Source organism: Anomalospiza imberbis, unplaced genomic scaffold (assembly GCF_031753505.1).
Source record: "Anomalospiza imberbis isolate Cuckoo-Finch-1a 21T00152 unplaced genomic scaffold, ASM3175350v1 scaffold_60, whole genome shotgun sequence".
NCBI lineage: Eukaryota > Metazoa > Chordata > Aves > Passeriformes > Viduidae > Anomalospiza > Anomalospiza imberbis.
Genome location: NW_027100213.1, coordinates 127,623 through 141,096, shown reverse-complemented (window position 1 = coordinate 141,096; position 13,474 = coordinate 127,623). Strand labels below are relative to the sequence as shown.

The 13,474-nt window shown below is 57.9% G+C and overlaps 1 protein-coding gene across 1 annotated transcript; it reads left to right on the top strand.

Moving 5' to 3' along the window:
• The first annotated feature begins 5,157 nt into the window (after positions 1 to 5,157).
• LOC137467319 (serine/threonine-protein kinase pim-1-like) lies at positions 5,158 to 10,891 on the top strand. The gene is made up of 3 exons (XM_068178807.1): positions 5,158 to 5,428; positions 6,072 to 6,309; positions 10,747 to 10,891. The coding sequence occupies exons 1-3, from the start codon at positions 5,173 to 5,175 to the stop codon at positions 10,889 to 10,891; spliced, it is 639 nt and encodes a 212-aa protein (XP_068034908.1). The 5' UTR covers positions 5,158 to 5,172.
• Positions 10,892 to 13,474: the final 2,583 nt, after the last annotated feature.

The following is a 13,474-nucleotide window of genomic DNA, read 5'->3' as shown; positions in this document are numbered from 1 at the left end:
TAATAAGACATTCAATGAACACAAAACACTTCTCAAAGCTATATTGGTCCATTCAACTTCACAAACTCTAAGCCATCTGAGTTTTAAGTTGCTCAACATTTTCAAGAAGTCAGAAATAAAAGAACGAGAGACAGAAATAGAGAATGATGAAAAAGATTTGGAGAAGCACACACAGAGCTACCAACTCCTGGGTTCCAGCACTGTTTAGATAGAAATTCCAAGAGGAGGTAGGGTCAAGATGTGTGCTCGCCTTGTGTTCAGCCTTAAATACCCCTTGGTCTTCCTGGGCCCTTCCCCCAGGTGGGACTTGGGGTCATTTGGTCACTCAGGAGCTGGGCTGGGGGCTCCAGAGGTGGCTGTGGAGCATTGCCTGTGCTGTGCCAGGGACTGGCAGACACTGCTGGGCTGGGATAGAGGCCCTGGGGGGATTGGGGTTCCAGGGCAGGGCAGGGCTGGGGTTCCAGGGCAGGGCAAGGCTGGACCTGCCCCTTCCTCCCCCACACACAAAATGTTTCCAGCCCACAATCTCCTCCAGTCTGTCACAACAGGCAGTGTTGGAGGTGAAATCCCAGTTGTGGCCACGGGCACCTGCAGGAAGAAGGACAGTTCTTTTCCATAGGAATGAAAGCCCCAGTTCTCGGTTTATTTCTGATTTAATTGCCTGGAATTTATTTGGTTTTGTTGTTGCTTTGTTTCCTGTTTTGTGCCTGAAGTGTCCAGTCAAGAGCAGAGTGACTCTTGCCAAGGAACTTTGTGGTGCTGTTGCTCAATATTAAATCTGGTTTTTGCTGCTCCCTTGCTGGGGATATTTTCAGCGCTCTCAAGCCCTCGTTGGCAACAGGGTGAAGGAGCCCTGGGCCAGGCTCTGGCCCTGGGGGACACGGGGACGCTGCCGGGGGTCCCTGTCCCCTGTCCCGCCCCCCATGGCCCTGTGTCAGGCTCTGGGGTCAATCTCATGGAATATCCTCTGGGGGAGGCTGCGGCGCCGGGGGCGGGGGGACCCGGGGGGACAGGGGACCCCGCTGTGCACGAGCAGCGTTGGACTTCTCTGGGGGAACTGGGAGGGGGGGCTGGGGCAGAGTCACCTCCCCAGTGACCTCACACAGCCCCTGTGATGTCACACAGCCCCTGGGGTGTCACAACCCACTCTTGGATGCCACATAGCTCCCTTGTGATGTCATAGGCCCAACTCTGCGATGTCACTCTGTGATGTCACAAAGCTGTGCTGTTACAGAAGATTCTGTGATGTCAGAAATTCACCCTGTACTATGACATCGCAAAGTCATCCTGTGACATCACAGTCTGTTCCATGATGTCATAGCCTGCTCTATGATGTCACACAGCCAACTCGGTGATGTCACAACCCACACTCTGATGTCCCAGAGCCACTCTCTACATGACGGCAGAGTCTGCCCTATGGCCTCACACTATGATGTCACACCCTGCTGTGTGATGTCACAAGCCCCTCAGTGATGTCACAAAACCCTCCCTGTGATGTCATACTGCCACTCTGTAATGTCACAGCACACACTTTGACCTCACTGCCCGCTCTATGATGTCATACAGCCATGCCATGATGTCACAGCCTGCTCTCTGATGTCACACTGTCCCCTCTATCATGCCATAGCTGCTTGATGACCTCACACAACACGCTCTGTGATGTCATAGCCCAGTCTGTGACCTCACACAACCCACGCTGTGCTGTCACACAGCCCCCCTCTGACATCACAGCTGCTCTGTGCCTCCGTGACACAGCCACAGAGGCGCTGCTGTGACACAGCCCCCTCTGGGACACCCCACAGCCCCTGCCAGTGCTGAGCCCCTGTGAGCTCTGTCTGTGCTCTGCTCGTGTCCCTGCGATGCCCTGGCAGTGCCCCAGCCCTGCTGGGCTGTGCACAGGAGCTGCTCCTGGCCACAGCTGTCTCTCTGCAGCGCTGCCCTTGCCAGGAGCTGCCTCTGGGCCAGGAGCCTGGCCCAGCTCAGCAGCACAGACACAGCACCAGGACGTTAATGACCCTCTGGGGCTTTGGTGCTCTTTGCATCGGACCCAGACCTCAGAGTGTGCTCAAAGAACTTCTCAAGAACTCAAAGTCAGATTCAAAGTCCAGACTTTCTTTAACTTTTAATGGGTCCCACTGAGGGACACAACTCATGTGAAAGTGTCCCCGGGTTCCAGTTAGAGCAGAACACTGGAGGCAGTGATGACAGCTGGGGACAAACAAGGCAAAGGTGTCTCTGGTGCTGAGCAAACCTGGATATCACCATGGTGTCCTTGGACCTGCATTGTCACACTGACCCACGGTTCCATGAGGTTCCCCAGTGTCACCATGGTCACTGTCAGAGGCTGGATGAGATCAGTGTCCCGAGACACCTTGGGTTGAGCTGTCAATCAGTCCCACAGCTGGGACAGCGCTAACCCGGCTCTGAACGCCCGAGCAATCACAAGTCCCAGCTGGGGGGAGGCCCACGAAAGCCCAGGGGCTTAAAACCAAGGAGCACAAGGTCAGCCCCTGCTATGGAGTCTGCCTTCTCCTGGGGCTTGTGTCTCACCCACACTGGAACCCCAGGAGCTGGGAGCCACATGTGTATCTTTCTGTGGAGCTTCTGTCTCTCTGTCTCTCTGTCTCTTTCCTCTCCTTCTAATGCTCTTTCTATGGAACATTTTTGGGTCCCTGAACAACTGAAGTGTTTCAGGCTGAGAGGTCCAGCTTGTTCTGGTGCTTTCCATGAACTGATTGAACTCTTGATTTATGAACCAATGCACTAGATGTGGAATCCTCCACACTGAACTCAGAAACAAATGCCCTCTGTCAGAGCATTTTCATCTTCTAGATCACTTTCAAGATGCCCATGGCGATGTTGCAATGATTATCACACAGCTCTCCATTTCTGGATGCAGGCTCTGCAGATTCTTTCTCTGCATTCAGTCAGGCTTGCATTCCCTGACAATTCCTGGTAGCCCGTCATGGTTTCTTAGGGCAGAACAGTAACAATGAAAACCTTACCAATGGCACAACTGCCCAGCCCACAAGGAAAAGAAAGAACAAGCTGTCAAGTTCTTCAAACATTTGTCCTGCTGTGCTGCAAGAGTTGAGCTGCACACAAGGTGTGGAAAGCCTAGAGAAGCTGCAGTTGGTGCCACATCTTGTGACAGAAGCTACACCTCCTTTTCCAGGAAAGGTTCTTGGAAAGAGCAAACAGGAGTGTGGAGAAGATTCTGGGAAAACTGAAACAGCTTTTAAGAAATGAAATGAAAATGGAAAGAAACAACTGAAGATGTTTTTCTCTGTTTATTTTTATGCTCCTCTTTTCCATCTTGCACTACTGCTCCATCCCCTTAATCCAAATAGATCTCATCTCTAAGATCCATGACTTGGCGAATTTTAGACACTCTAAAATACCATGAGCTACACACAGTTTGCCTTCCCCGTTTGTTTTTTTGGGTTTTTTTGTGGTTTTTTTTTTTTTTTTTTAACCATTGCTGGAGATGTAAATGCAGTGCCTGGGTCAGGTACAAATTCTGCATTCAGGGAATGTGCCCCGATAGGGTTTGATCCTCAGCGGGGACAATGCATGGCAGCGACCGAGGGGATTCCTGTTCCCCTGTGTAGGAGTCCAGACTCTGGGTCTGGGCTGACCAGGGCAAAGTTCCCGTGTTTGGACAGGCTCAGGGGCTGCCCCCGGGGAGCGGGGGGCTGGGCGCGGGGGCGAGCGGGCAACGGAAAAACGGACACGGGGACAAACGGCCCCGGAGCTTCAGTTGCAGCGGCAGCAGCGGCGGCGGCAGTCGCAGCAGCAGCAGCAGCAGCGAAAGCAGCAGCGAAAGCAGCAAAACCAGTCACTTTGAGGACTCCCTCTCCCGCTGTCCCGCACCCTCTCCCGCTCTCCCTTTCCCGGTGTCCCCTCCTCTCCCAGTCCCCCTCGCCCCTTGCCGGGCCATGTCCCCAGCCCGCCGCCGGCCCCGGGCGGGGCGGCCCCGTCCCCGCCCCGGTTCCCGGCCCCGTCCCCGGCCCCGGCCCCGGCCCCGGCCCCGTCCACGTCCCCGTCCCGGTTCCCGGCCCCGTCCCGGTTCCCGGCCCCGGCCCCGTCCACGTCCCCGTCCCGGTTCCCGGCCCCGTCCCGGTTCCCGGCCCCGGCCCCGTCCCCGTCCCCGGCCGTCCCTCCGGGGTCTCGCCTCCGCCCGGCTCTGGTCGTGCTGGCGGTGGCGCTGCTGGGCGGGCATCAGTGCCTGGAGCTCGAGCGGCACCGCCGCCCTCTGGCTCCGCCTGGCCCGAGCCCGGCCCCGGCCCCGACGTGGGCTCCAGTCCCGGCCCCGGCCCCGGCTCCTCCCGGGCCCCGCGGAGGACACACGCGGCGCGGCCGCTCCCGCCGCCCCCGCTGCGGCTTCCCCGGCCCGAGCTCCGCCGCTCGGCAGCGCGGCCGTCGGCCCCGAGCCGCCGCTGTCCCGTTCCAGGGACAGAACGCCTGGGGAGGGCCGGCCCGGGGCGCTCGGGGGGCGCTCGGGGGCCGCTCCTGGCCCCGGGCCGAGCGCTGACAGCCCCGTCCCGCCCGCAGGGAAGGCGCAGGAGGAGGCCCTGCAGGAGCGGTACCGGCTGGGTTCGCTGCTGGGCAGCGGCGGCTTCGGCAGCGTCTTCGCAGCCACGCGGCTCTCGGACGGCGCCCCGGTGAGCGGCGGGGCCGGCGGCGGGCGCAGGAGGAGGGGGCGGAGGTGGAGGAGAGGAGGAGGAGGAGGAGGAGGAGGAGGAGGAGGAGGAGGGGGAGGGGGCTGCGCAGGGCAGGCGGGCGAGCTCAACTCGCTGCTCTCCCTTGCTCGCAGGTGGCCATCAAAAGGGTGCCAAGGAACCGCGTACAGCACTGGGGCGAGCTGGTGAGTGAGCGGGGCCAGCGGCAGAAGCTGGGCAGGGATGAGCCGAGGCCCGGCAGGGTGGAAGCCACCAGGACACCTCGAGGGAGAGCGGGCGTGGGGCCAGCGCAGGGCGCAGAGCATCCCGGGCTGGGTGAGGGGTTCCCGACCCCCGGCACGGCATCAGCCCCACTGATGGCATCGTGCTCCTCCCGCAGCCCGACGGCACCCGCGCACCCCTGGAGGTCGTGCTGCTGGACAAGGTCTCCACTGGCTTTCCCGGTGTCGTCCAGCTGCTGGAATGGCTTGAGCTCCCCAACGACATCGTGATGGTGCTGGAACGCCCAGAGCACTCTCAGGACCTGCACCATTTCATTCGGGAACGGGTGGTCCTGTCCGAGGAGTTGGCGCGGGATCTGTTCCGCCAGGTGCTGGAGGCCGTGCGGCACTGCACCAGCTGCGGGGTCCTGCACAGGGACATCAAGCCCAAGAACATCCTGGTTGACCTGGCCACCGGGCAGGCCAAATTGATTGACTTTGGCTGTGGCACCTACCTGCAGGACACAGCCTACACTCGCTTTGCAGGTGAGCCCACGCAGGGGTGTGCTCTCAGTCCCGGCATCTCATGGCCCAACACCACACAGCCCAAGCTGGGTGTGGCAGTGGGGATTCTCCCTTTTGCTGCCCTTCATGGCACTGAGATTTCAGCTGAGCTGCTTTTGAGCAGGGCTGGGTGGGGAGCCAGCTTCCAGCCCTGCTGGCAGCCTTTGCCCACCACTCTGGGCAGGACTGAGGCTAGGGCTGGGCAGCCAGCCCAACAAAAACACCCATGGGTGGGGTAGCAGAAAGGGGTGGCCAGAACCTGTGTCCCAGCCGGTTTGGGGTGCAGGTGAGAAAGGGCTTGGACTGCTCCACTCACCTGGTTTCTTTTGGCTTCATAATGGTTTTTGGGGCAGTGCAGGCAGAGAGGATGAGGGCATGGTTTGCCCAAGCACTGAGTGGGATTTTCCTCCTCATGGTCGGGCCTTGCCAGGGCTTCCACTGCTCTCTTCCAACCCCAGTGGCTTCTTTTCCATCCCCGAGTCTGTACACCTGTACACAAGTCCCAGGTGCTGGCGAGAGGGCAGCGGTCACCCCGTGTGCCACTGGGGCGGCCCCCAGACACCCAGGGATGCTCCCATCAGGGAGCAGCAGCGTCCCCCTGATGAACCCCATCTGTATTCCATAGGAACACGGTCATACAGCCCCCCGGAATGGACCCAGTTTGGCTGGTACTACGGCAAGCCAGCTACCATCTGGTCCCTGGGCATCCTGCTGCACCAGATGGTCTGCGGGGAGCACCCTTTCAGGAGGGGCTGGAACATCAGCTGTGACCATGAGCTCTCGCTGCCAGGACGGCTCTCTCAAGGTGGATCCTCATCTCTGGCCACAGGGGCAATACCAGTGCTGGGAGACAGCAGCAGCTCGTGAGCATCCCTCTCTGGCAGCTGCTGAGGAGGTGGCACATGTCCTGCTCTCCTGCTCTCCTCCAAAACAGGGAATTGATGGGGAAGTTTAGGCCCAGCTCTGAGCACATCCAGCATGGCCTGGGCACGGGAATAGTGGGGCAAAGCCAACAGGAGCCTTCTCCAACTGACCGGTGGTTTCTGGTTTCTCTGTCCAGAGTGCCAAGATCTGATCAGGCGGTGTTTATCCATGCTGCACTCGGACAGGCCCTCATTAGAAGAGCTGTTCCGTGATCCCTGGCTGCAGGATATTGATCTGCCCTAGAAGAAGGGAGAGAGCCACAGGCACACTTTGATGCAAGGCCCTGGTAAGTTACAGCTCCACACATGCCTTGGCAATCAGAAGCAAAGGAACCCGGACATTTTGTCCAGCCTGTGTCACAGCCCAGGGGGCATCAGATGGGAACATGCAGCCCTTGTGCTGGAGCTGAGCTGCTCTGCCCAGCACTGGTGGCCACCATCCGAGCTGGTTTTGCTTCTCCTGGTTCCCTGACAGCTGGGGCCCTGGGCAGAACCTTGACAGCCTGGGCTCTCCCCAGGGAAGGAGAGAAGCTGGCAGAGCCCAGAGCAGCCTCAGCACCCGCAGAGCCCGGAGAAGCTGTACCAGGTGGGGCTGTTGCTGCTGGGGACAGTGAGGACGACATCAAGGATGACAACCTCTTCCTCCACCTGGTCACCGGCAGCTGAGGATGATGGACTTTGATTCTGGCACCTTCTCCAAAGCCAGGCTCCACAGGGAATTTGCAGGTGAGTCCACACACAGGGGGATGCTCCCAGATTTGGGCATTGCACAGCCTGGCCAGGAACCAAAGGTTCCCCCCTTTGCTGGGGCGGATGCAGCTGATCCTTCAGTCGGCTGCCAGGCTGCTTTTGGCAGGGCTGGGGGGATGGGCTGGGGTGCTGATGAAATGGGAGTGGGCTCCTGGCCCTGCCAACAGCCCCAGCACCCACCGTGCCCCGGGCTGGGGCTGGGGCTGGGGCAGCCAGCCCGACACAAAGAAACCCCCATGGTGGGAGCAGAGGTGGGACTCCAGAACCTGTGCAGGGGCTGCTTTGCTTTGCAGGCAAGGAAGGGCTTGGGCTGCTCCACTGCCCCTCTTTGCTTTGGGATCACCGTTATTTTGGGGGGCAGTGCAGGGGGGAAGGGAGACAGCCTGGCCTTCCCTCACCTGTGGGTGGGTTTTTCCCTGGCCTGCAGGGGTTGGGCCTTCCTTAGCCCCTGACAGAGATAAGATTTTTGACCTTTTTTCTTGTTCCCCTTTTTGTCTGTAATCTATTTTCAATAATTTGTTGTGTGTTTTTCTAGAGGAAGCGTTCCAGGTGGGGTCCAGTCTGGATGGGGAAGTGCTTGGGAGCAGCTGTGGCGTGGATGGGCCGTGCCCTGGGAGAAGGATGAGGACATCGTTTGGGACCAGCTTTTCTTCCAGCGAGGGATGGCGTGAGGTGGGTCCTGTCTGCTTGGCATGGTGGGATCAGAGCTTTGGGGAGATGGCAGCGAGCACAGGAGCATCCTGCTCTGGGCAGCTGCTGAGGGCTGGATGTGCCGTGGCTGGCTGCAGGCTGGGCACATGTCCTGCCCTCCTGCTCTGCTTCCACAGGCAGCAGGGATGGGCAGCTCTGGGCACAGCTCTGGGCACGGCCAGCATGGCCTGGGCACTGCGGGCGGCTGGGACAAGGGGACAGGAGCCTTCAGCTGACGGGCGCTTTCTGGTTTCTCTCCTTGCAGCCAGGCTCTGCGGGTGCTGAGGCTGCTCTGGGCTCTGCCAGGGCTCTGCTGGAGCTCAGCACCGGGCTGCAATCAGCCAAAGAAGAAATGGGGTGACCTGCAGCACAGACCTGCTTGAGCATTTCAGCATCACAGCTCAAGTTTGCAGAGTGTACACCTCCAAGGGCAAACATGCCACCACCCAAAAATTAAACTTGTTCAATAACTTCTGAAATGAAATCAATCTGGGATGACCCCAAATGATATTTTGCAGCTTGCTCCAACTGTAGCTCAGCCCTTCTCTGAACTGTTTTCTCCCCCACCTGCCTTTTACTTCCCAACTGCTCCCTCTTGTCCCCCAGTGAGTTCCCAGCCCATGGCAGTCTCCATCACACTGTTGCCTTCCTTGGTGCCCCTCACCATGAGGAAGGCCGAGCCCCAGGCTTGGGGACTCATCCTGTCACTGGCTGAGGAGCAGCAATGTCTCAGAGCTCCAGTGGGATTTTAGTGTCATTCAGAGCTGCTTTCCAGCCCTCAGCTCTCCTCGCTGCTGAGTTCCCACTCCCTTTTCCTCGTCCTTGCAGCAGGATGAGCTCTGTGAATCCCCTTGAGCCTCTCCACTCTTCCCAGCCCACGCACCCACCTCAGTAAGGCTGAAGCTGCAGCTTCTCTGTCTCCTGTGGCACACCAGTCCAGTCCCCTGTGCGGGGAGCCCCAGCCCCAGAGCACAGCACTCAGCAGTGCACTCCGGACTGGAGCAGCTCCCTCCCAGCCCCAGCCCAGGGACTCCTCCGGCCCCGGGGCTTGGGGCACCGTCAGCACCCGCTGCTCCAGCCACCGCTTCTGCTGGTCCTGACAGCAGCACCCAAAGTGGGGCTGATCCCGAGGGAGCAGCAGCAGGGCCTGGGTCTGATCCCTGACTCTGGGGCAGGGCTGGACAAATGACACCCAGCAGCAGCAGCACATGGAGCTGACTTTCAGCACAGCCCCTGCCACTCTTGCCTCCCGTGTGCAGCGGTGTCACAGCAGCCTGAGGTACCTGGGAGCACCCAGAGCCATGCCAGGGTCAGTGCCAGGAGCATCCCCTGGTGCTGTTTAAAACCGGCTCAGCAGGAACTGGGGATGCAAACAGGATGAACCTGAGCATCTCCCACCAGCAGGTACCTCAGAGCTTACACAGTAACACGGCCGTGACTCTCCCAAACTGGATTTAGGAATGGCACACCTACTGCAGCCATTGGATCATGAGCTGCCCAGATCCCTTTGGGACTCCTGCTTTTGGTGTCTCTGCCTCCTCTCCCTGCCCCAAGGAGGCTCCTCTCTTCCTCTCCCTGCCCTGACAAGACAGTCACACAAATAAAGACATGGGATTACCAGGTGCTGAGGAGCTGTAGAAGGAGCCTTCTCTAGGTCTGGCCTGTTTCCAAAACCCGCACAGTCTCCCTCAGCAAGGAACCTCCTTGTCCACCCTCTCCAAGGGTGTCAAGCTCAGGAAGGGATTCCTGACACCCTGTCCAGCTGGGAGAGCTCCCGTGTCTCCATACCAGGGGATAAAACCAAACACAGGAACCCTGGGGGGACTGAGACTGTGGCATGGGGACATCTGTATTTATTTCCCAGTGGCAAACAAAAATGTGGAATGGTGCCAGAGCTTGTTTTGATCTACATCAGCTTTTGATAATTGTCCCTCCTCCTGACAGTGACTCCTCTGCAGCTGCACTGGGAGATCTCTGGGGCTGAGTCCACTAAGAGGAGATTTCAGTGGGGCTGAGGTGCTTGAGGGGGCCCATTTCAACGCTCTGCTGAAGTCCAAGGACATTGTGTTTCCCCGAGGAGCAACGCTCCTTTCTGGCACTCACTGCCCCGTGAGGGACATTATTCAGTTGCTGCCATTGGGTGAGTTCCAGCCACAGGGAGAGGGAGGAGGAGATGATCCCACCCATGGCTGCTGCTGGGTCCAGACTCTGGGTGAGATAAAGCCGAGACAGAGCTTCAGCATCTCCCCCAAAATCACAGAATCACAGAAGGGCTTGGCTTGGAAAAGACCTTCAAGTTCATCTCATTCCATGCCCCCTTCCACTATCCCAGGCTGCTCCAAGCCCTGTCCAACCTGGCCTTGGACACTGCCAGGGATCCAGGGGCAGCCACAGCTTCTGTGGGCAAGCTCTGATCTCTGCCCAGGTGAGCAGGGACAAGACCCAAGGGAACGGCTGGAGCTGGGCCAGGGCAGGGCTGGGCTGGAGATCAGCAAAAGCTTCTTCCCCCAGAGGGGGCTCAGGCACTGCCCAGGCTCCCCAAGGAATGGGCATAGCCCAGAGGCTGTTGGAGCTCCAGGAGCCTTTGGACCCCGCTCCCGGGGCTTCACGGGCTGCGATTGTTGGGGTGTCTGTGCAGGGCTGGGGGCTGGACTTGATGATCCCAATGGTTCTCTCCCAGCTCAGCCCCTTCTGCAATTCTCACCTGCAAATCTCACAAAGGGATCAGCCTTTGTGTCCCCTCGAGGCGCTGGCAGAGCTGCTGGGGACAGGGCAGGAGCGGGGCAGCCCCAGCATTCCCTTGTCTGTGACACCCCAGCGGTGACAGCCCCAGCGTTCCCCTGCCTGTGATACCCCAGAGTGACAGCCCCAGTGTTCCCCTGTCTGTGACACCCCAGTGGTGACAGCCCCAGCGTTCCCCTGTCTGTGACACCCCAGTGGTGACAGCCCCAGCGTTCCCTCCCGGGAGTCGCTCCAAGGGAAGCGTCCAGAGCCGCGTCCAGTCAATGGAACTGACCAGCCACTGACCAGCCCAGCCTGGGCTGATGTGGATTCCTCTGCAGACAGCTCGGGGAAGGTGTAAGAGGCCGTCTGAAGCCCCCACATTTGCCTACCGATTGCCACAAGCAGAAACCCCTTCCCCCATTACAGTACCGGCTTGGAGAGAGCGGCAGTGCAGGTGCAGTTGCTGTACCGTTACGTTAGCTGTTCCGAACAAGGCCTGGCAAGGAGTTGGCAAGGAATTGGCAAGGACTTGGCATGAACCCACCAAGGAACGGCCTACTGCATATTTGCCCACTCTCCTCCTGAATCTGAATGAACTTTTAGGGTGACCCTAATCATCTCTCACTGAAGACCTCTCATCTGCCCCGTGACCACTGTGACAGACGGACGGAGATGGAAAACCTTCCTCCCACGGTCTGAGACTGAGACCCCTCCCACAGGGAGAGGGGAAACCACTAATGACACGACCTGTTCTTCAGTAATTCCAACGGACTTATTCTTCATTGTGTTCGTCCTGCCTTGGTGGTTTCAGTGGACTCACCTGTTCCCCCACAGCAATCACAATAGACTCTCATTGTCCTGCATGTTCCCCCCTCTTTCCTCTGTGGACTATAACTGTGAGGATCTCGCCTGTGTTGGTAGCTATTCCCATCCCCCTCTTTTCTCTCTCTCTCTCTCTCTATCCTTTTATCTCCTTTCAGATCCCCACTATCACATTTACTGTTTTGGCTCTTAATAAAGGTGCATGTGTTGTGATTAACTGACAGTCTCTTGCTGTTTGCCGTTTTGCACTTTTGGGATTGGTGAAAAGAACCATCACGAGACCCCGCACAAGCAGATCGTGACAGATGGCCAGGGTGTCAGACCCAGCCAGCAGGGGTTTAGGAGGGCTAGGTCGTGTTTGACCAACCTGGTCTCCTTTCATGACCAGGTGACCCTCCTGGTGGATGCAGGACAGGCTGTGGATGTGTCTATTTGGACTCCAGCAAGGCCTTTGGCACTGTCCCCCACAGCACACTCCTGGAAAAGCTGCAGCCCACGGCTGGGCCAGAAGCACTCTGTGCTGGGTTCAGAACTGGCTGGATGGCCGGCCCAGAGAGTGGTGGTGAGCGGTGCTGCATCCAGCTGGGGACAGTCACCAGTGCCGTCCCTCAGGGCTCTGTGCTGGGCCAGCTCTGTTCAATATTTTTATTGACCACATGGATGAGGGCATTGAGGCTTTCATTGGTAAATCTGCAGATGACACTAAGCTGGGAGCACGTGTCCATCTGTTGGAAGGCAGGAGGGCTCTGCAGGGACACCTGGAACAGTTGGATGGATGGGTAGAATCCAGTAGCATGAAGTTTAATAAATCCAAGTGCCCAGTCCTGCATTTTGGCCACAATAACCCCCTGCACTGCTCTAGGCTGGGGTCGGCGTGGCTGGACAGAAAGGGACCTGGGGCCACTGGTCGACAGCAGGCTGAACACGAGCCAGCAGTGTGCCCTGGTGGCCAAGAAGGCCAATGGCTCCTGGCCTGGATCAGGAATGGTGTGGCCAGCAGGAGCAGAGAGGTCATTCTTCCCCTGTACTTGGCACTGGTGTGCTTGGCATTCCTCCCCTGTACTGGCACCCTACCTCGAGTGCCGTGTCCAGTTCTGGGCTCCCCAATTTGGGAAGGACATGGAGGGGCTGGAGCGTGTCCAAAGAAGGACAACAGGCTGGTGAGGGGTCTGGAACACAAGTCCTGTGAGGAATGACTGAGGGAGCTGGGGTTGTTTAGCTTGGAGAAGACTCAGAGGTGACATTATCACTCTCTACACTCTCTGAAAGGTGGTTGCAGTCGGGTGGGGGTCGGTCTCTTTCTCCTCACAGCAACTGACTGAACAAGAGGACACAGTCTTAAGCTGCACCAAGGGAAATTTAGGTCAGCTATTAGGAAAAAAGTTTTTTTATGGAAAGGGTGATAAATTACTGGACTTGTCTGTCCAGGGAGGTGGTGGAGTCACCATCCTGGGATGTGTTTAAAAAAAGACTGGATGTGGCACTCGGTGCCATGGTTTAGCTGAGGTGGTGTTAGGGCATGGGTTGGACTTGATGACCTTAAAGGTCTCTTCCAACCCAGCAATTCTGTGACTCTGTCATTGTGTGACATCACAGACCAGGTTGTGGCATCATATAGTTGGCTGTGACATCTCTGGTTTATTATGCGACATCACAGAGCAGGCTGTGACATCAGAGCATGCCTGTATGACATCACAGAGCAGAGCAAGCTGTGAGGTCAAAGAGTGTGCTGTGACATTATAGAGTGGCTGTGTTCCATCACTGAAGGTGTTGTGACATCACACAGTGGGTCTGTGTGACCACAGAGGTGCTGTGTGGCATGTTAAGTGAGTTCTGCCATCAGAGAGCAGGCTGTGACATCACAGAGGAGGTTGTGATGTCACAAAGTTGGCTGTGACATTACAGGCTGGCTGTGTGACATCACAGAATGGGCTGTGAGGCCACAGAGAAGACTCTGCCATCATAGAAAAGGGCTCTGTGACATCACAGAGCAGCGGTGTGATGCCACAGAGAAGGCTGAGACAATAGAGAGTGGGTTGTGCCATCACAGAGCTGACTGTGAAATCACAGGGCAGGCTGTGACATCACAGCAAGGCTGCATAACATCACAAAGGTAGCT